Source organism: Sabethes cyaneus, chromosome 3, assembly GCF_943734655.1.
Source record: "Sabethes cyaneus chromosome 3, idSabCyanKW18_F2, whole genome shotgun sequence".
NCBI classification, from domain to species: Eukaryota; Metazoa; Arthropoda; class Insecta; order Diptera; family Culicidae; genus Sabethes; species Sabethes cyaneus.
In genome coordinates this window covers 86,064,087-86,086,277 of record NC_071355.1, presented here as the reverse complement: position 1 = coordinate 86,086,277, position 22,191 = coordinate 86,064,087, and the positions used below count along the sequence as shown (strand labels likewise).

General features: G+C 40.4%; 1 protein-coding gene across 1 annotated transcript; it reads right to left on the bottom strand.

Annotated features, from left to right (window-relative positions):
• Positions 1-288: 288 nt before the first annotated feature.
• On the bottom strand, positions 289-20,788 carry LOC128743503 (GATA-binding factor 2-like). The gene is made up of 7 exons (XM_053840099.1): positions 20,650-20,788; positions 10,976-11,007; positions 3,278-4,585; positions 2,932-3,216; positions 2,630-2,867; positions 454-715; positions 289-379 (listed from the first exon to the last, which is right to left on the bottom strand). The coding sequence occupies exons 1-7, from the start codon at positions 20,786-20,788 to the stop codon at positions 289-291; spliced, it is 2,355 nt and encodes a 784-aa protein (XP_053696074.1).
• Between the last annotated feature and the right edge of the window lie 1,403 nt (positions 20,789-22,191).

Here is a 22,191-nt window from a genome sequence, read left to right as displayed (position 1 = left end):
TATATTCCAGTGTTCTATAAGTAATTCCTTACATGCTTAAATACTTCCGCTTTTTTCTTTTTTGAGGCACAAGCGTTCCAAAAATTTTGGAGAACGTCTTGCTCGAGCTAAAAACTTTAAAATACTTTTACTATTACATATTCACAAGTAACTAGTCTTTTTCTGCTTTTGGATTACATTTCAAAAGGTTACACTCCCAAATCATCCCAAACCACACTGTGTATTAAGCTAAATATTTGGTGGCAAGTTTATTAATCTAAGGTATCCCTCTCCAGCACTAATCACGAACTAATTGCTAGCCCGTTCCGCTACTGCCGTGCTAGTGATTACGCTCGTTATTTCCCCATTCGACGTCCGACTGGAATCCAATGCTGGGACACTACAATAAATGGAAACAGAAGCAAATGGTCAATACACTGATGGCAATGCAGCAATGCAATCCATGCCACCCACCTGGTTGTGACATGCCGCGTCAAACTGTTACTGCTCGGCAAATGTGGCGACATACTGTTCGCTGTGGATACCACACTATCGACGTACCTTTGGTCCTGCGCGGCTCCGGACGAGGACGTGATAACGTGACTCGGGTGAAGCTCCATCGGCTGAGACGATACGGACAGATGACCGTGCGGCTGAATCAGCAGTTTCTGAGGGATACCACTCACACCTACAGGGGGATGCAGCGACGACGAGATCATCGAGGGAAGCAGTTTTTCTGAAAGCGATAAAAAAATTTTTGAAATTGTTAAACGTTGTGATACTTTTTGCGACTAAAATTTCATTTTTTTCTCCACGTGTAATAACACAAATTAAATAATATTAATCTATATATATATATATACATATATATATATATATAAGAACCTTATCTGTAGCCAAAACGAGGCGCGCCGTATATTTTCGTGGTAAAAATCGCCCACATTAAGCAAAGACTCAAACCAATCATGCCAGATTGCATTCAAGACGAGCAAAAAAACGTAGTTGCACGTTATTGAGTTACATAGCGTACCTCCGATTTGCTTTCAATTAGACGCGAGGCGACGGACGCGGGCTACAGCTAGTAAATACATAAGCAACTTTGTATTTTGCCTCTAATCGCACATCACTCTCATCTGTCAAACTCCGAAAGAATAGAAATAGTTTTTTCAATTAAATAAATAAATATGCAAAAGGAGCCTCCCATGTGACATACAACAATACAGGTCTAACAAACCGGGAATCTAACAAGGTGCGAATCTCGACTGGTAGAGGCTGTAAGAGTCAATAGGATCAAAACACTATTCCTACCATACGGGGTATGGAGGCGAAGAATGAACCACGAGCTCGCGCGTCTCTACGGTGAACCCAATATTCAGAAAGTAGTTAAATGTGGACGGATACGTTGGTCAGGATGTTGCTAGAATGCCTGACAATTATCCTGCAAGAACGGTTTTCACATCGAATTCTGTTCCTACCGGACCGGAGACGAAGACTGGCATAGCGAGCGAGGTGTCAAGGCCAGGGGGAGCAAGATCTGGCGAGTACTGGGTGCCAGCGGAACTGGAGACCAGCTGCCATAGACCGAATTAGGTGGAAGAATTATGCTACGCAGGCCTTTTCATAAGACGTAAGGCCAACTAAGTAAGTAAGTATTTCCTACGAACAGATTTTCGGCGCATTAGTACCTTCCGCGAAATTGTACTTTAGCCAAAATATCTTGTCGCAAAATAATACTTTGAGCCAAAGCCGATATGGTCTTCGGATAAACGTATTGCAACCCTCAAGTGCCTATAGGCAAAAAATACACTCCACAGCCACAGTGTTTTTTTGACACTTATCCAACAACTCATATCCCTATGTCTCCGTGGTACCAGCCGGGATACAAGCAACCGTAGTGGAGATCGGGTAACCAACCTCGGTGGAAACCAAGGTGTTATGCTGTATGGAAAAGGGACATTTATGCAAATACTAATTGTTGGTACGAGGAAAAGCCTTTCTAGCGTTAAGCGTGTGATCCTTTGTTTGAAACGGCTCTTAGCATTGATCCCGCTGCAAAGTGCAACAACGTTCTCTCATCTAGTGAGCAACTGTTGTTTAGGTTAGGAGCGGCTCACGACAGTGCTTAACACGAAGTAGGCAGCTGACTTAAGAAACATGTGGTCTCGGCACTAAAGCGAAAAGGTCAGTTCCGTAATGAGACTCGGTAGTGTGGCCCTAGTAAGGAAGCCCATCTGAAGCAAAATACTATTATTAATCAAGAAAATTCGACTCGGAACATTCGGCACGGACCCAGGCAACGAAATAAAGGCATGGAACATGAGCTTGGTACCTGGAACTGCACATTTTGCAATTTTGTAGGTAACAAACGCTGCTCAAACAGCTAGAACCTCGAGAGTTCGGCAACAAGGCACTGCAGGAGGTCTGTCATAAAGAGTGAATGTGTGTAAATGCCCAATTTTACTAACAACAAACTGAGAACAATAAGGCCCGGGTGTTGGATAAAATGCATGATCGTGTGATGGACTGAAAAGCGATTAACGAGAAGATGTGTCTATGAGTGCGGTGTTAATCGCGGTGCATCAACTTTGCGGTTTTCCGAGGATTGGTGATTTGGCACCTGATTTGGACTTCCCCAAAAATTGCTACTCACCTCCATTCATCCCGTTCAGCGGTTGCATCGCTTGCGTAGACTTTGGTTTCCGTTTCCTCGTTTGAATTCCTTCCTTCTTCATAGTCAACGGCCGGTCAACGTTGTGCAGCTTGTGATAGAGACCGCACGCATTACACACCGGTTCACCGCGGTTATTTCTACGCCACAGCGTTGTCGTCGTAGTTTGACAGTTGGCACAGGTCACTCCCGTTCGGCGATTGCCGGGTATGGGCGTTTTCTGGAATCATTCAAAGCGGAACGTTTGCAAAAAAGATAAATATTCGAAATCATACCAGCTTTACCGGTGCTTGCTTGGACTTCTGACTGCGGTTCGGAGGTCGATTGGTACCCGGGTTCTGACGGTTGTACAACGCACATGCATTACACAGCGTATGCCCGACGTTGTCCCTTCGCCATAGAGGCGTGTCTGAGCTGCCGCAATTGACACACTCTCGGTGCTCCGCCGAAGCCAGAATTGACGGTTCGTAAGCATCGGCAAGGCTACTTATTTGCCACGCTTGCCCGTTGTTTGGGTACTCCGCAGCTCCGGATGGCGTTTGGTCCATGACTACAGTACCACCAAATGTCTACGGCAAGAAAACAGGTTAGTTTTATATAAAATAACTTTTGAATTTGAAGTCACTTTACCGTGCTATAGTCGATGTTTGCGTTCCAGTACGGATAAATTTGCTGTGCGCCCGGAGAACCGCTGTTGTGCGTTGAGCTATTCTCGTAGACACTTTGCGATCCGTAGTGAATCTGCTTGGAGGATATGAGCGAGGAAGAAGTCAGTGTTGGGTCGCTACTTTTGTACAGTACCGTGTTCGGACTAGCTGGGTGATAATATACAGTTTCTTTGGCTGAGATGTAAGGATAGTTTCCTGCAGTCTGATAACTTTCAGGCGTGATGTAGTAGTTTTGTGTAGATGAGAGCGAGTGCACTGGTTCCAAGTTGGTATAGTGCGTTTTGACCTCGCTGGATGATGCTTCGGATGATTGTTGAACTTCACCGGGTTGGCTTGCCTCTTGCTCATAAATTTGAATCGCATGCTGATGTGGCTGCTGTTGATGCGACGATTGATGATGATGTTGAATTTGTGCTTGAATATGGTGTTGTTGTTGTTGTTGTTGATGATGATGTGGTTGGTGCTGTTGTTGTTGTTGCTGTTGTTGCTGTTGCTGTGGCTGTTGATGCTGGGGATGTTGTTGGGAATGATGCTGATGTTCCAAATGTTCCGATTTGATGGAAGAATCTACCTCTTGCTGTGAATGATGCTGCTGTGCCACCGCAACATGCGGATGATGTGATTGATGTAAGTGATGTGGGGGCAGAGGTAAGCTGGGATGCGGTTGCTGGTAGTGCACATATCGTGGGTGGTATTTCAATTCCTCGTATCGTACAAGGGAAGGATTTCCGTAGCGAGCCGGTTCATCAACGTCGTTTTTATACTCAACGAAAATTGTTTGCGTCTGAACAGGGATGTGCGGATGACTGTCGACACCTACAAGCCGCTCTTTTTCCATGTTGGTTTCACGTTTTAGGAACTGTGGCGCAGGAGACGATGATGTTCCATTACCATTTTGACTAGTCATTGGTTGTTCGTATGCGTATGCATGGCCCGTGGCCGTTGTGACGGTGGTAACCCCTTGATGGTACTCAACGGTTTCATATTCTGAAGTTTCAGGATGTACATCGTGGGTTTCTGCAATCTCACCAGTAGTTGTTATCATCCTATGTTTGTGCTGGTTGATTATTACAGCCGTCGGAAGGGAGGGCGACTGCCCGTCGCTGTTAGTCATTTCAGCAGGTACTATAATCTCTCGAACTTCTATCTCATGCAAGGGTTGCGGTTGCTGTTGCAGTTGGGGTGTTAAAGCCGCCGGTGGTTGCACTTGATGTTCAGGTGATTCCGTTTCGGATTTGCACGTGCCGTCTTTCGAGTCCCGCGGTTCCATCTGAAATAAATTGAACGACATAACCGCTTAGTAGTCTAGACCAATTCGTCAATGATTCATTTTACCGCGTATTTAGTCAAGTTGATTATTTGCAAACAGTTTATTAACGTCATTGCTACGATTTAGTGAGCATTTACTGCTCGTCAAGTGTTTGCTTTACGGTTTAATTTGACCGTCACTGGAAACGCCTTCCATCGTCAGTTATAAAACGATGGGGTTCCTCCAAAATGTGTCTGTTCGCGCAGGTGTGATTCATAGTGTAAGGTGAATATGCCGCCTCAACACTTCTTACAAAACAAAAACTAATAGGGCAATTTGTAGACGACGAAAAGAGCGGCATCCGCAATCTCATTTCCGTGCAAATAACTATCTTCCGGTAGAATGTTTGTAAAAAAAAAGTTGAAAGCCTATGCAGTTTCATACGCAATATTGAAAATATCAATGACTTTTTTCTGGACAGTTTGTGTCGAAAGTTTGCATTAACGTACAGTACCTACAATCATTACGTAGGTACATATAGATAGAAAAATACTAGATTTATTACTTGAAGGTTACGAAAAAAAATATGTACGCAAAACTCTTTTTCTTTCAGCGTATTTTGTTTTTATCATTTATTTTCACATTCTGTCTCTAGATTTGAGTCAATACTGGTACTTTTGCCTTCTCAATACAAATATTAAAAAATCCGGGAACAAACGAATACGTTTTACGTAATTTTATCATAAACTTGTTCAGTGCCCAACCTTGCTCGTAATTCAAAACTGGCCTCAGTTGGTAGAACTAAAAACGGAATGTAATTTTAAAACCCAATATGATGACTGGGATTGCAAGAAGGTTACGTCTTCGAATTGTGACAACGTTTATACATAGTTCCATAATAAATATAATTATATATCATTTAATTTGATGCGAACAAAACACCGGTAATGATAGGAAACGAAAAACTATACAGACACGTATGCTATCCTTACTCACTGTCGCTCGTTTGGACTTGAAACTAAGGATCAGGGAAGCGATACATGGAATGGTGAATGGGCCTCTTAGCCAGCACACTGACACAAACGAGAACGGCCAGCGATGCATTAACTTGCGCATCCAGCAATTAACATCAAGTGATGCCTGGTGATCAGAAGATAGAGACAAATCCGACCTGCTATATTTCGCAATTAGACAATCCGTAAGTTGCAGGGAACGTAGAGCTAGGTGTTTCGACTCTCGAATACAGATGAAGCAGGATACGCTCGGCCGTCAATAAGGTCGCATCCGCGATGCTAGTTGAGAAAAGCCCGAGTGCACCAAATGACTGGTATAACAGAAAATGCCACCAAGCGATGGAGAGGTAAAATAGATTGGAAAAACTATCTAAGCATTGTCACGAGGAAGAATTTGGAAAAAAGATAGCGAACGTGAAGAACTAGAATAATTATTTCGGGCTAATGACACGCGTAAATTATAAAAGAAGGTGAACACACCGATACCTCATATATCTAGGAATGAGAAGGGAAACTTTATCATGAACTGGCGTAAGGTGGTTGATCGATGAAAGTAATTCTTTGATAGGGCGATATCAATGGCAATAGAAGAAGGCAAAACGAAAGTTAAGCTAGGAATGCCTCAAACGATAATAGTGTCCCATCTCTCGATCTCGGAGAAATAGGGTGAGAAATCAAACAACTGAAGACTAACAGAGGCGCCGGAAAGAACCGTAGGGTACCACTAGTAACGGCACTCCGCTGGATAAAATCAAGAATTTGGGAGGAATTACCTGAGGAGTGGATGGAAGGTGTGGCTTGTCCCAACAAGCAGCTCGATTGCTGTCATTACCACGACATTATACTGGTCAACGTCGGCTACAAGGTGCTGTCGCAGATCTTGATTCTCACTCGACAATGCATCTTCTCACCTATTTTCGTGGATTTCGGGGCAGCATACGATACAGTCGAGCGTGAACAGTTTTGGCAAATAATACCTAAGAACGGTTTTCCGAACAAACTGACGCTATCGATCAAAGTTACCCTAGAACGAGTGATATGCTACGTGCGTGTTTCGTGGGCACTCTCGAGTTCCTTTGTATCGCACAGAGAGTTGTGGTAAAGGAACGCACTGTCCTGTATATTATTTAACAACGCTATTGACGGTGACATCCAAGCGGGTATCTAAACGAGAGGACTGATCTTCAGCAAAAGTTCCCAACTCCTTGCCTTCGCAGATAACCTTGACATCATAACTAGAAAGTTTAAGATACTAGGAAAAAAATCCGTCAAAAACCAAATCCAAACCATATGCTAGGAGGAGGATCCAGAGAAAACAACGTTCGCCTCCCGCGGACAGTTACTATTGACGATGATGAACTAAGTGTTCATATATTTGGGATCTCTGGTCACCCATGACTATTATACGAGTAAGGAGATTCAACGACGCATTCAAGTTAGAAGTTGGGTCTGCTATTCCCTCCGCAACCTGGTGAAAGTCGGAAGGCTACGATGGGTTAGGCACATCGCAAGGATGCCGGACGACTGTGCAATAAAATCCATTCTCTTCAAGAACCCCACCGGTACCAGGAATAGAGGGGCCCAACCAGGCTCGACCAGGTTGAAACCGATTTGCGTGTGTCGATACGCTCAATGATTTGGCGACGTTTAGCTCAGGACCGAGTACAGGAATTCTTCTGAAAGGAATTCTTGATATGGCACGAGCCACTCCGGATCTATACTATGCTGCTAGAAGAAGAACTATGTGTCAGGAGCGGCTCACGACAATATTTGATCCGTAACGGGAGGGTGAGTTTAGGAATGTGTAGTCTCGAATGCTGGTAAGGCAACGTACCCAAACATACAACGATTACAAAAAATCAGAGGGGTTGTGTACAAGACACGACCGCATATATAGGTGACGCAGGACTACGTAAGTCTCTTTATAATGATAGTAGCATGTATTCATGCTTGTAATCATTCGATTCTTCATGTATACATGCTATATGCAACATATATACATGCTACATGCGTTGTATACAACATTTATCAAAGTAGTAACATTGCATACGTTCAATTCTCTAAAGATTGTGCATTTGAAAACAATTTAACAAAATCAAGAACACAAACTATTGCTTTCCTGCTACCTTACTGAAATTAAAGATTGTTTTTATTACCCATGGTTCCCACGTTGAAGGGATTTTACCAATTCAATCCTATTTTATCAGCAGCACATCTTTTCACTGCACTTCTAATGAAACGACAAGCATGCGTATTCACAGAGTCGTATTATAACCGAACACTACAGCTGTAGCACATTTTTCCAACACAGATATCAAATTCGCCGAGGTTTAATCGTCTCGCAGTAAAGAATTTGCGTTCTGTTGGGACAACGAACTTTGTGTCATCTTTTCTGGCACACTTCCCTAACACAAACATCAAATTGGACTAGGTTTAATCGCGTTCGTAAGAAATCTGTTGGCACGAGGGGGCTTTGTCACTCTTTCTGGCGTACTTCCCAAGCAAGGACATCAAAATGGTCTAGGTTTAACCGCGGTGTTAAGAAATCTTGTTGAAATGAGGAAACTTGGTCACTTGTTTTGGCTTACTTCCCAAGCACAGATATCAAATTAGTATAGGTTTAGATCATCACAAAGAATATTCCAACCAATCACGAAGCGAGAATTCTGGTAAAGCATAGGTTCATTATTTTCAATTTTTCAATAGTTCAACATCAAGAATCCATACTTTTCTTCATTTGGGTCGATTCTTAGAAGATTTTCCGATCGATTGGTGTAAGAATATTGAAAATCGATCGGAAAACCGCTGAGCTATTAGCGGTCAAAACCTTTCATTTTTCGTGACGCTCGCATTTTTCGATTTTTTGGGATGACACCCTATCTCAAAACTTGCCGTAAGACGTAGTCCTACGTCAAAACCAACTAACAAACAACCATCCGTTTCGAAACTTTCAGGATGAACGCAGGCAACGAAGTAAGAACATGAAACGGGAAGTTGGAGTCTGGAACTGTAGATAGCTGCAATTTGTCGTTAGCGACAGGGTTAGGGCTGCTAGATCGGTATCGTTGCAACTGCAGTAGATCTGTTACAATGGTTGCAAGCTATGGAAGATCCGAGGTTGTAGGCTATAGGTCCTCCAATGAGTTGGCGACGGGCTTTACGGGTAAGGCCGCGGGAGGCGTGATGATATATCTGCTGAGGATAGAAGGTCGTTTCTTCAATGCAATGTGCACGTCTGGTCTACAAGACGTGAAAAAAGAAACTGTGTAGCTGGAGGAAACATACGACAGCTGTTCGCCATATCTAGTTCGCCATTGGGGATGTGAACGCTCAGGTTGATAGGGAAGCGATGAATAGACTTTGAGCATGCGAAACGAGAAATACGATTTTCAGCAAGAGTAACCAATTCCTACGCTTGGCAGACGATTTTGTCAGGAGAATTTGGGATAAAAATAAGTACCACGAGCTACAGGCACTCTTTGGAAAAATTCCTGTCGTTCACCTTACGAAAGTCGGAAGGCCACCCAAGTCGTTGGCTGGTTGGTTTATTTATTAGAGACACTACTAGGTGTTTCGGTGCAGCCAAGTCGTGAGGTTGACGAACGACAGTGCGGAAAATCCGTTATCTTCAAGAACCTCACCGGTACCACAAATAGAGGGGCCCACCGTACTAGATGGCTTGATCTGATCGAAGCTGACCTGCGAGTGAGGAGGTGCGCTAGGAGTTCGCGATGAGAAACCCTGGAGGATGAGAAACAAGTGGAAGGGGTGAATCAGTACGAGATCTAGGGAAAACTAACTCTAAACTAAACTAGAAGCGCTAGTAAGTAGGTGTAATTTATCTGGGGAGGACTGAAACGCCCAGAATCCTAAGTGAATAATAAGAATTGAGCATTGAGTATTGAGGAATGAATAGTAAGAAGTGAGAAATAATCAATGAGAATGATAGGTAAGAAGCGAGTAGTGAGAAGTAAGAAGTGAGTTGCGAGAAGTGGATGTAAATGGCAAAAAATGGTATATGATTAGTAAGAAGTGAGTAATGAGAAGTACGAGGTGAGGTGTGATAAGTTGAATAGTGAGTAAGGCAAGTGTAAGTGGTGCAAGGAGACAAAACATTCCATCAAGAAGACTGGCATCTTTTCCTCGCGCCCATACAAATGACAAGTAACAGAAGCAACAGCGCACCCCTTCCGACAAAATTTGAAGCTGTACATGTATTGGTGGGAAAAAAATGTGTGCGAGCGTGGCAATGCGTGTTTGTGTACATCCACATTCTAATATACACACACTAGTATATGGTAGTTCAACTTTAACTCAGCTTGCTGTTACTGTCTCTCAACTTTTGGCAGAGTTGCCAGTCTTCTTGATGGAATGTTTATGAAAGCGAGAAGTAATTAGTTGAAAGTGATAGTTAGCGATCAGAATTCAGAAATGATTAGTGAAAGCTAAGTACACTCAAGTCTTTTTTTACACGGTTTGTTTTTTCCGATTACTCAAGAACGGTACAACTGAGGGACCATTTACAAACTACGTGACAAATGTCGGGCCACTCCAAAATGTATTGAGATATAAATTAATGGTCCCTAAGTTTCCCTGTTCTTATTAATCAAAAATACAAACCGTGTAAAAAAGTACTTGAGTGTATTGAAAAGTGAGCAATAAGAAATAAGTAGCCTAATACCGTCTTACATTCGGCGTCAGGTTATTCTCCCATTTATTATGCTTCACATTCGTTGTGCTAAATTACAGCGGTTTGCATTAAAAATGTTCAGATTAAAATAGGTTACATTAGCGGGTAGCATGGATTTATGAAGACCATATATAACAAAATCAATGAGGGTAAATACGTCATTAAAATTTCACTTTATTTATTCAGATCTAGTTTCTTTCTTAATAACCTTAGCGATTGAAGCTATGGAACCGCACGTTACAAAGCAGCTTGGGATAAATCAATGATGCAGGCTTATCGTCGGGTAATAATCGACACGTCAAAGTAAAGTTGGTAAACTCCGCTCAGAACGCTATCTAAAAAGCCTACTGGTTAACAGACTTGAACTGGACTAAAGCGCTCAGTAACCAAGAAAGGAATTCTTATGAGGAATCGATTGAAGTCAATATTGGTTCATTTGAGTTGATGATCGAAGTAAGTAGCGCGTGTGGTCGGCAGCAAAAGTTTTCGCTGTCAATTTTTTCGTGCGGTTTTCCGAAAAAAATGTTCGATTAACCGGATTGTTAATACTGATTGACGGATTGTTATTACTTATTGAATCCAGAAGGTACCGTAATGGATACAGGATGTACGAGTCATTAAGGTTCCTTAATACTATCAGTGGATGATCACAGTACTACTGTGAGAGCTTGCTGTTCAGTTAGTTTTGGGGATGACCTGGAAAATTACGAAAGGAAAATCAAACTCTGCCGAACCCGAAGCTCCTGGCGGCGACGAACGCCGACAACCACGGAGTCGAAGATTCTTCCCTGCTATATAACTCGTGTTCCTTCCAACCTGACAGCAGGATGGCAGCAAATTCACAAACCTCACTGTGCTGATGGAACGGGCAAGAGAACATTTTGCAAATGCATGCGGTGAGATCGTTTCGTATTTTAATTATTCATCATAACTATGATTTTCTCTATGCTAAACGTAGAATAGTGGATTTTACAATTCTTTAATCTGACTTATTGAAAATTGGTGTTGAATTAATTTATTTTACTTTTTTTTCTTTCGCTAATTTGGTTTCGTATCAATTTTGAACAATTATTAAATTATTATGTCGGCATATTAATTTATAATATTATATTATAATTTATTAATTAAGCTTTAGTATGAATACGTTCTCATTTTTTCGTTTACGCTGGTTTATTGAACCTGCAAGTGTAAAAAACCTACAGTATAAAACCCTGCAAATGCTAGCTACTCCGCAACATGCGTAACAGAGGGCGCTACTGTGCAAGCAAAATGTGTAGGACTATGATTTTTGAAGAATTTTCTTCTATGTGTCATGTCAGTTCGTCAGTGTTTGGCCTATTGTAGCCTGACTTATGGTCGAAATGCCATAAGTTCATCCCCGAGGGTCCGGAGCATTATTCAATCTTTACTAGTTGAATACTCCCAACGAGCATTAAAACTAAACAATAATAATTGAACAGAAACGGTTGGTACGAGACGTCCCCGTTTTTTCCTCCCCTGTTGATTTAGAAATGTATTTATGTATGAATAAATTATTCACACAAGATTCATTTCACAGAATCGTCCTTGCGGCAATACCTCACAGTTGGCCTGGCCGATTTGACTTTTGTGATATATCTGGGATATTTTACAAATGTCAATACTGACAAGAAAATAGTCTGAAATATTTCTATGTTAAGAAATAATTTAAATTATTTCCAGGAATCCTCTATTGTGACTGTGACAGTATTAATGAGTAATGAGTTAATGAGTAAAGAAGTCAATATTGGTTCATTTCACATTTCGATTTTATAGTATTTATTTGATACTAATTTTGATCATTATCAGACCACCAACAAAAAAACGCATATTTTTTGGAACACAAATATTTTTTGGGAATCAAAACTATCGGTCAGCTTCCAGTTTTTTTTCTTTCATACTCTTTCACCTTAGGCGCCGTCATAAATCACTTCAGGTTAGCATTACCGAAATACAGTCCGAGAGAAAGAAACGGCAAAATTGCGCATCTCCAGCAATAACAACGATAATGTCTTTTGACATTGAAACCTTATGGCATGTGATTTCCGTTTCAACCCAAACATTTGAGAGTACAAAGCTACAGACACGAAAGGAAGCGTTGAGGTGAATTCAAGGTAAGCAATTCAAAAAAAACAATAAAGGCTCTCAGACGCAATATAGCTATAACCGACGGCGTCTGGGCACGACTTATGCCACAGCATGTTATACGGTCCGAAAAAAAGGACATTTATTTCGAGGAACTTTCATTGATCCTTTCAGGATCATGCCTTCTGACCTCTTCCGACCACGACCGAACGAGTATAAGTGCACAGTTGTGTAACATTTCAGAGGCGCCGGAGGGCTGTCATGTTTTTTTCTTGATAAGCTTGTTAAAATAATGAAGAAGCGTAAATAATTCAATTAGAGCATTGACTAGGAGACTAGACCGCATAAATAATCCAAAGCGCGCTCGTGCTCAGATTCACCTGTTGCAACGAGCAGGCAGCTGATGATTAGATACATAACCTCTAGCCTTTCACCACTGATAATCGATCTAATTACAATCAAGCCGAAGATTTTACGGCTATAACCTATGTAGAATTGGTTAGATAAAATAACTAAACAACCTCTCAACATTCACCTCGGCTGTTCCTTTAACATAGAATCAAGAAAGCATGAGTTTTTATATTTATAGTCACTTGATAACCAAAAGTCGATGGCAATGCTTTTAGTCACGAGCTACGATGATGAATGATCATGTTCAGAAGGCATTTTAGCTATTCTGTTAAGGAATGTGGCGCTTTTAACATTTCTTCTGTCGCTTCGGCTTCCTCGTACACAGCTGCAGTGAAATTTTGTGGGATCTAGATGAACCACAACTAGGTATTATAATTTATTTAATATGAATAATAAACGTTGGCACTAAGATAATGAAACTTAAAATAATTGCATTTTTAATGTACGTATGTATTAAAGTGAATAAACGTATACGTATTAGAGTGAATAAATGGGCCAGCCTTTCTTGGGCGAAGAACTATCCAAAGGTCGAAGAAATAACGCAGCAGATTAATGGAGTTTTGTTTTACTAGTTTTAGCTCACATAAACATAAACTCCGATATATTTTTAGTTTTCATTTCCGGAAAACTTTTTTTTGCATATCATATTTAGTCACAACCGGAGCTAGCATTAAAAAAAGTATTCTCCCACCGATTGATTATTCTCTCTCAGAATATCTATCCAGCCCACTGCAGATTATCACTCCATCCAGCTTTTTACGAGCCATAATGGCGGACGTGTTCGTAATATTTGAAAAGCATTTTTGACATTTTCCTAATACATCGCACGTTTTCTTTCCGTTTACTCCTTTAGTTTAACCGTGAACGCGCGGAAAGAAAACGTGCGATGTATTGGGAAATGTCAAAAATGCTGTTCAAATATTACGAACACGTCCGCCATTATGACTCGTAAAAAGCTGGATAGAGTATATTACCTCCGGAAGGCGAATATAGCAGCCAATAAATCTACGTTGTCTCGGTACATTTCTTGCAGCGCCCAATATAAATCGCCTGGAACTCAAGCATCTGTTTGTAGTCCCCTACAATCAGATGAAATCTAACGATTACAATTACATTGTTGATTTGGCGCACATTTGCCTTAATTCATCAAGTTTTTGCCACCTAATCGATGACCTTGGTACAACTCCATACACAACTGTCACAACCGAACTCGCCGTCGTTGTTGGTGGTTCCTTGTGGTCTTTGACCATAAATGTCAGTAGCGTACCATAAAATGCGTCTTATCTCGCATGTGCAATAAAACTGAATATAAAGGTGCTGATAAAAACGAAATAGAATGCTCGCACCAAGAAGGACCGAGCAATAATTAAACACGCCTGTTTTTGTTCTTCAGTTTTCTACCTTTTTTTCCACCCGGTACCAATTATTGTCGCTAAACGAAGGATTTATGGAGCGCACTGCGGCCATACTGAGGAATGGCACGAAACGCTAATTTGATAACCGATAGCCACGCTTTGTTCGATTTATTTACTTTTGTCCTGAGTAGATCACCACCGAAGCATTTCTATCGATTTTATATAAACAATACGAATTGTTTCTATACAACATTGATTTTACGAACTCTATCAATCGAATAGCAAAAAAGACGAAACTCATCTTGTTATGTCTTTTGCACCTGTCAAATGGTAAAATTCAAATCCAATCAATTGTTTCAAAAAAAAAGGCTAAATAAACAAAACTATGTGGAACCTGGAAGTACTCCAAACCGGGAGCAAAATGTTCATATTTTATTGCAATTTGCGGAATTTCAAAATAAAGAGACGAAATTTTTCACTAAATTTAATCAAAGTCTCAATCAACACAAGAGCGGATATAAGGAATAAGTATTTGAATAATACCTACGACTCTAGCACACTAGAGTTCAATTAGTTAATTAATTAAAAATAAACTTTTAATTAAAAATCAATTAATTTATTAATGATACATTAATTAGGATGGCAGCGACAGTTAGAGTCAATAGGATTGTCACTCTAGCCCAACAACTGTCATGTAAACTGTAATAGTTGAGTACAAACACTATTGCTTAAAAGCAGCATGTGAGCCAACGACTAATTCTGTTCCCCTATTTAGGGATAGGGAGGGTAAGACTGGCCACCAGCGTATACGCGCCTGGCATATTTTTATAGCGCATTCAGTGCTTAGAAATCTCATATCCAGCTTTTTACGAGCCATAATGGCGTACGTGTTCGTAATATTTGAACAGCATTTTTGACATTTCCCTAATACATCGCACGTTTTCTTTCCGTACGTTCCTTTAGTTTTACCGTGAACACGCGGAAAGAAAACGTGCGATGTATTAGGGAAATGTCAAAAATGCTGTTCAAATATTACGAACACGTCCGCCATTATGGCTCGTAAAAAGCTGGATTCAATTTATGCAATACGTCTGAATCGATGCAAAATACTGCTCATTCTTTGAAATGAATTAACTGAATGAATGAAGATCAAATGAACTCAGTTTTGCCAACCTGAAACCAACGATTCGAGCGAATCACTTGCGTTCATGATCGTGTTGTTCTCTACATTTATTCATTCTCGACCATAGTGAATGATAATAATCAATAATGAAGTTACAATAAACGTAAACATTGCTCCAAAATTTTAATTAATTTCCTTCAATCCGGTTTTGGTTGATTTGAAGCAGGCAGTTTAAAAAACTAATCCTTGAGAGTCAAGAGCAAGAAAATGGACTGACAGGTTAGTCAAGCAATCAGTCAGCACTACAATTCATGAATGAATTGTTTTAAATGGTAGTAAACTGAGAAAGACAAACACTGTAAGCAGTTCAGTAGTCCTATCCATGAGTTAACAGATAAAAGAATGCTACCAGGGATAAAACTATACGCGCTGAATGCGTTTTATATTCGGTTTCATGCAAGGCTGTCAATTTTTTCGAGCACTGAGCGCATTGTTCGAATTCTTGTTAAATTTTTATAACGAGACAAGTCTCGTGATCACTACACAGCATTTTGCTCCACCCTACATAGCGATAGTCACGAACTATAAAAAAAATTTATAACAATCTTTTCATTATATGAATTAGTTAGAGAACTATAATGCTGCAGGTGTAAAATTGAAAGTATATTTTATTTAAAACATGATACTTTTTCAGTAAATCTGATTACGAAACTTGTGTTCTGCCGACAGTACAGTAAATGCTCACACAATTTTATTGACATGAATAAACTCGAGTCATTTCAATGCGAGGGATAGGTTCCAAGTTTTCCATGGAATCGCGAATTTTTTTTCACAGAAAGTCATTTCTGTTACGTTCTATGACGGAGAAAAAAAAAAGTACGGAGGGAACGGTAGAAGAAAGTAGAGATGTCCGTTAATCGTTCGATTAATTCAACTAATCGAATAACTCATGGAATATTCGAATAATTTTTAATTGAATACTGCCAACACGAGTAGTTGAATTAATCGAATAGTTCAATGAGTACGAATAATCCCCGATTAATACTCGTTAATCGTTCATAATCGTTCGATATATTCGAATATTTGTAATCGAACACAACACCGATTAATCGGTAATCGAATAATTGAAAATTTCGGACATCACTATCTCCGAGGCGACCTCACTGTAAAGGCCAAGACAACAAAACATAAGATTGTTCCATTTTAAAATGTTCGGATCTCGTTGTTATATTCAAACATGACCACAATGCACAGTATTTGGAAGCATTCAAAACCATTCGATTAGTCTTACACACTTAACAAAAAGCACCGAATCCGGTAAAATTTTACCGAAATCTAAACAGCTGAACGTTCGGTAAAAATTTCGATGGTGCCAATCGTCGTTTACAGATCATTAGTAATGTTTGGTGCAATAAAAAATTTTACCGAACGTTCAGCTGATTTCTGTAAATTTTACCGAATCGTTTAACTGTGTATACCAAGCTGCAAAAGTCTTTAGTTGTTGTTGAAGCGAGAGAAAATCACTCGGTTTTCGGATGACGTAATAAAGCTTCAGATCGTCAGAGTTCGTTCAATTGATGAAGAGAAGGAGGGGAAGAGCGAAAAGGAAGGGGGGTTTGGTAGCTACGCTTGACAAGTAGTCATTTTGACTCCTACCTTTTGTCCAAAGCTGGAAGGTGCATGAGTCGAACCAAGCTATATTCTGAGATTATAACCGGATTCGAACCCACAACACCCGCCAGGGCATGTGGTTCGCTGGTCCTTGTACCTTTGAACCATCGAGGCGCTGGACAAAAGGAGACTGTAAAATCCACTTATCAAGAAAGCGACGCGTTTGGTTGGGTTATCGACACATATTGTGCCGCTTCCTACATCCATCGTAGAACCATCGTTTCCAAAAGTATTAAATTTTCTGATAAATTTATTAAATGATCCTGAGCAATGGATCATTGAAGATAGCCAGTTTTGCAGTGACAATACTTTGCTTCTTGTTAAATATTAAATTGTCCACCAGCGCCAGCACCAGAAGCAACTAGTTATCTTCTAGTATCTTCAAGAATCCATGCAATGTTCGTTGTGGTTTCGATTCCGACGACTACCTAAATAATCATTAACGCACATTACACATTCCAGACAAATCCTCTAGTAAAATGCTGCCACTACCCCCCCGCAATTTTTTAAGGCAGGACCGACTGGCCGGTTTTTGAAATTTTCGGACTTGGCAACCCTACCTCATACTGATGGGCCCATCGATGCTGGCCCCGGAGCAACAATGGCCGCTCCATAGAATTTCTATGAAATTCTTTCCCGTCCAGTGCTTTTGACGTCTAGATTTCAACCACAGAAAAATGGCCATGTACTCGAGGTCGAATTATGTCCATTTAATAGGCTAAGGCGAACCAGCCGCAGAACGTTACAGCCGTTACAGCGGTCCGTCTTAGCGTTCTTATCGGAGAATTGTACTTCGAACAAAGAGGCTCTATTGGTGTCAAATTTCATACACGTGTGCGTTATATGATGCAGATTGGTCTAGACACATAAAGTGATGAACCAAAAACGATCGGTGCCAAAAATGAAACGAACTGATCTATTGAACTTAGGGAAAAAACAAGCAGGTTCCATTTTGCTTCGGTTTTGACAGGTAGCAGGGAGAGGAACAACCTGTATTCGAAATTCCTTCCACTAAAATCATTTTATCTATTAACGGCTTCCAAGTTCCAAATCATCTCCGTTCCAAAGAACTGAAATCTTAATTTCGGTTTCAATTACTACTGATATGTGCCAAGCCGACATTTTATTTTAGATTTCAAAACAGTAAAGTCTTTGTTATACTGCATCACTTTTCTGCTCCGATTATAATTTTTCAATAATATCTTCTTTAAGTTGTCATTAATAACAACAATCCTTATTAACCAGGTAGAACTGTAGTGCTAACGGTCAATTCAAAACATACAAAAATATTATACCACTTTATACCACAGGCAAAGTGGCATAAATGTGCACGGTCTGAGAAACTTAGTCGAAGTAAGAAAAAATCGTTGCTGATTTTTGCATTCCTTTTGTGGTCAGTTTTTGAATTCGCATTTACTTGAAGTTGATCTTCCGTTCTGTGTCTTGGCGGTAGCAACTGTCAACATGGCGATGTTCATAAAATAGGTATTATTGGTTAATAATGTATCCAGAATTTCATTCACTTTCACTTTAATAATGTATCCAGAATTTCATTCACTTCATTTAGTGAATTTCATTCACTTTCACTTAGAAAATTGACAACTATAGAAATGGAATGATTTTAACGATTTTTCATGCAATATCTCCGCCACGATGGTGAAGTCACAGAACAGAAGTGAAAGTAGAAATCCAAACACGAATGCATATGAAATCTGCTATGCGATTGGCAGCGAGCGTTTTGCTAATGTTGCTGTTATTCGCTTCTACGCGAGAACCTTCCCAAAGAAAACTCCCAAAGAAAAAGAATCCTTCTTGAACGTCGGATATAATCAATCCGGCATTTACGAAAGCGTCGAGCGGAAGCCTGATTCCGCCAAAAATCTGCTAAAAGGGAATGTCCAAGCTGCCATTGTATTCTTCCTAGTGGTGAACGTTGTGACATACAGCACGAAGCGCCTGCCGGATCACGATAGCGAGGATGCGGTCTGCGAGCGATAGAAAATTTATGGGTGAACCCCAAACGATGGATCTACTTCAATAATTTCGTAGTCAAAACGGAGAAACAACTGATCATCAAGGCCACAACAAAATCTGTAGAACATGCTGACATCGATTTTTTACCGGTTTTGCTTAGGTTCCGGCCAACTACCGTAAGAACGCTTGGCAGGGCGTCGAAGCATTTCTATAGAAGCCTAATAAGCATAGGATTTGAGGAAAGTTTGTTCCATTGAACTATCGTTTTTCTTTCGTCGCTATCTGGAATTAGTCCATTAGTCCAGGTACCGGTTGAAAGCCACTTTAAAAAGTAAATAAGTAAATAAATAAGTCTATTTTTTCAATGCATACGTTATGCTTTTTTTCATGTGTGGACTCATTACTGCATATGTTATGCTTTCAGACAATACAACAAAAAGTTGACAAAACATGCAAATAAAAAGATGAAAAAATATGAATATACAACAGAACGAAGCCTTAAAAACAACGAAAAGATAACGAAAAAAAAATTTCAACACAATAAGACGATGAGAAAAGTGTAGAAAATGACGAAAAGAGACCAAAAAACGGTGGCACGACGATAAAAGACATTAAAAAGATGTCCAAAAATGGAAAATAAATGCCAGAGAGCAAAAAGTCGCTAAATAAAGCAACAAAAAACAGAAAACGAATCATACGGTGAAAAGCCGCTCAAAAAATTCCAAAGAATTGTCAAAAAATGTAAAAAACGGACTACAGAAACCGACGAAAAGACTATAAATAGATGCAGAGGCAACGAAGACACGATTGCGACACAAAATGCCAAAAAATAGTATAGATGACGGCAGAAAGCTGGCACGAGGAACAGCCTTGCCAGCCTTGAGGGTATATTTTCATCTCAGGAACGATTACCCCTGCAAGGCGGAACATCGTTTCCTAAACCTAGTGAGCGTCTGCCCTCTACGTTAGGAGCGGCTCACGAAAGTGTCTCATCCGGAGCAAGTAATTCGCATTAGTTTCAATAATGATATTTAAGCCTGGATAATGCCTGGATAATTTACCGTGGAATCGAACTTATTTTAAGTCAGAAAAAATGGGCTAAAGAGATTGACCCTTCACCTACGCTTATCCTGCAGGGAAAATTCCAACAGAAATCTCCAGAAAGATTGAAAATATTTCGATATTTTCTGCGTGCACAGTTTAGCGTTAAGATTTACGTTTTATCAAAATGGAACATTTTCGGTCTGCAGCCTCCTGCTAAAATTTTCAGCTCAGAAAAAATCTCTACTTTGTTCGCGATGCAGCCGCTAATTTTACACTATGCCACGGGAAACATAATAACATATTTAAAAATTGCCAGTACCTTTGAAGAAGTTTACACAGAATATATAAAACATGTCGATCATTCAATCTTTCCGAATAAAACTAGACATACGTAGCTTGGAAAAGTGGCGGATGGCTCGATTTGAATTCTTCAAATTTAAACCAAAACATTGTAATCAATAGCAAACGCATTTTCTGATAAAACTTTATCACCGGCGTGAAAATGTTATCCGTATCATACGACCTATCCCGTATCTCCCGAAAGATTGTACGCGTCCCCGCTGAGCATTTGATCTATGAACAGCCGTATCGCCAACGGTATCAACAGCATTTTTAGAGGGAAACATTATTATCAAACAACCAGCTGAGATGTCAAAAGTTTATCAGCATTACCTTCGGTAGTCCTGTTCCACCAGTTGCACAACCAGGTGATGCTACTCTGGTACTAACGCTGGCGGAAGTCATGTTTGCGCCAAGACTCGTGGCACAACTAACGGATATGCTGTTATTGTTGGTGTCGGACGGAGCATGAATCGACATCGAATTTACCGCCATTTTCATGTTCTTTGTAAATCAAATTCGTCCCACTTCACAGAACAAAATCACTATAGCATAGAACACCTGGCACTAAATTTTTAAACACTTTGAAACTATAGGTTAACCTATGAGATCGTTAAACCTGCTTGGACTGTGAACACTTTTTTCCACCTGCGCAGCGTAACACTTTGGCCGAGTCACGAGAACATCTCATTGCGACTAAGAGGCCAACATGGCTGCTACCGAGTCACACAAATAGAGTACATGCTGATCGAAATTGATGGGGAAATTATAAAAATATTATATATCAAACACTAAAAGAACCCGTTCGAACGGGATGGCATTCTTCCTTATCTTATCAGCCTTCGGTACAGTAAAATCACTCATCAACCGTAGGGAACTTATATCAAAACGCACACAGAAACTTCAAAAGCTACCGTATATTACGGTTTCACACAAATACACTATCGTAGCCAATCCATAGATTCGTGAGGATTCTATATGATTATATTTCACAAACATTTCACTAGGTACTATGTCAGTACAATTTATAACGTCGAACTCCACTTTCAGCCATATTTTCCCAGAATCGAATCCAGCTGCAGATTTCAACGCGATGGGCAGTTTCACTATAGACTTTCCCGGTATGGCCTCTGGAACCGTCAAAACTCTTATGGCAAGTCTCGTCGCCACAACCAACATCATACGAAATAAAATCAAATCATTCAACATGAAGAGGAAATAACGTGTACGAACTTTTTGTTTGCACTGTACAGGGTGCTCCGAAGCACGCTGAACACCAACCCCAGCAAGGTACCAGAGGGGCAAGAAACCTTCGGCAGGCAGTGTGCTTGGACAAACAGCAAATTACCGGCACCAGGCGAATGCGGACGTTTCCTCACTTTTTAAGGTGTTTGATGTTTGTTTGCACTAGATTCTGTGTCGCTTTGCCCGGCTTGCTTTATGGCCACGTCTCGAAATACGCCATAAACCACCGCCCGTCCCGGCACTGGGTATTTGGCTATACACGGAGCGTTCGAGCATCTCGTCGAGACTTGAACTTCCACCGAACTAACTGCCACGGTGCGGATTCCAACTATTTGCTGCGGTTGTGTTGTGTCCGCTCTGGATATGTTGAGCTTTAATTCCGAGACGTTCTGCTTTGAGTGTTGATTCAGGCCGGGCTAAACTACATAATGCAAATAAAATTCGAGAAAATTTTTCATTTCAACGAGCTGCTATAGTTTATCTAAGGCGAAGAAACTTGTGTGCTAGTGTTCTTCGATGGTTTTGTGATTGTAGATTTGATCGTTTTCCAACTATCTCTTGGAGAGAACATCAGTTTGAATTTGATATTTTTGTTTGGAAGAAGCACATGTTTAGATTACCTAAAAGTTCCTTTTTTGTAAAATATCATTTACGTTAAT

Bases quoted from the DNA above. Each gene is read 5' to 3' on its own strand.
- LOC128743503 (XM_053840099.1), bottom strand. From the start codon at position 20,788: ATGAAAATGGCGGTAAATTCGATGTCGATTCATGCTCCGTCCGACACC. The intron at 11,008-20,649 runs GTGCAACTGGTG...CGCCGCCAGGAG, and splicing joins CAGAGTAGCATCACCTGGTT to CTTCGGGTTCGGCAGAGTTT. The intron at 3,217-3,277 runs GTAAAGTGACTT...TTCTTGCCGTAG, and splicing joins CAAACATCGACTATAGCACG to ACATTTGGTGGTACTGTAGT.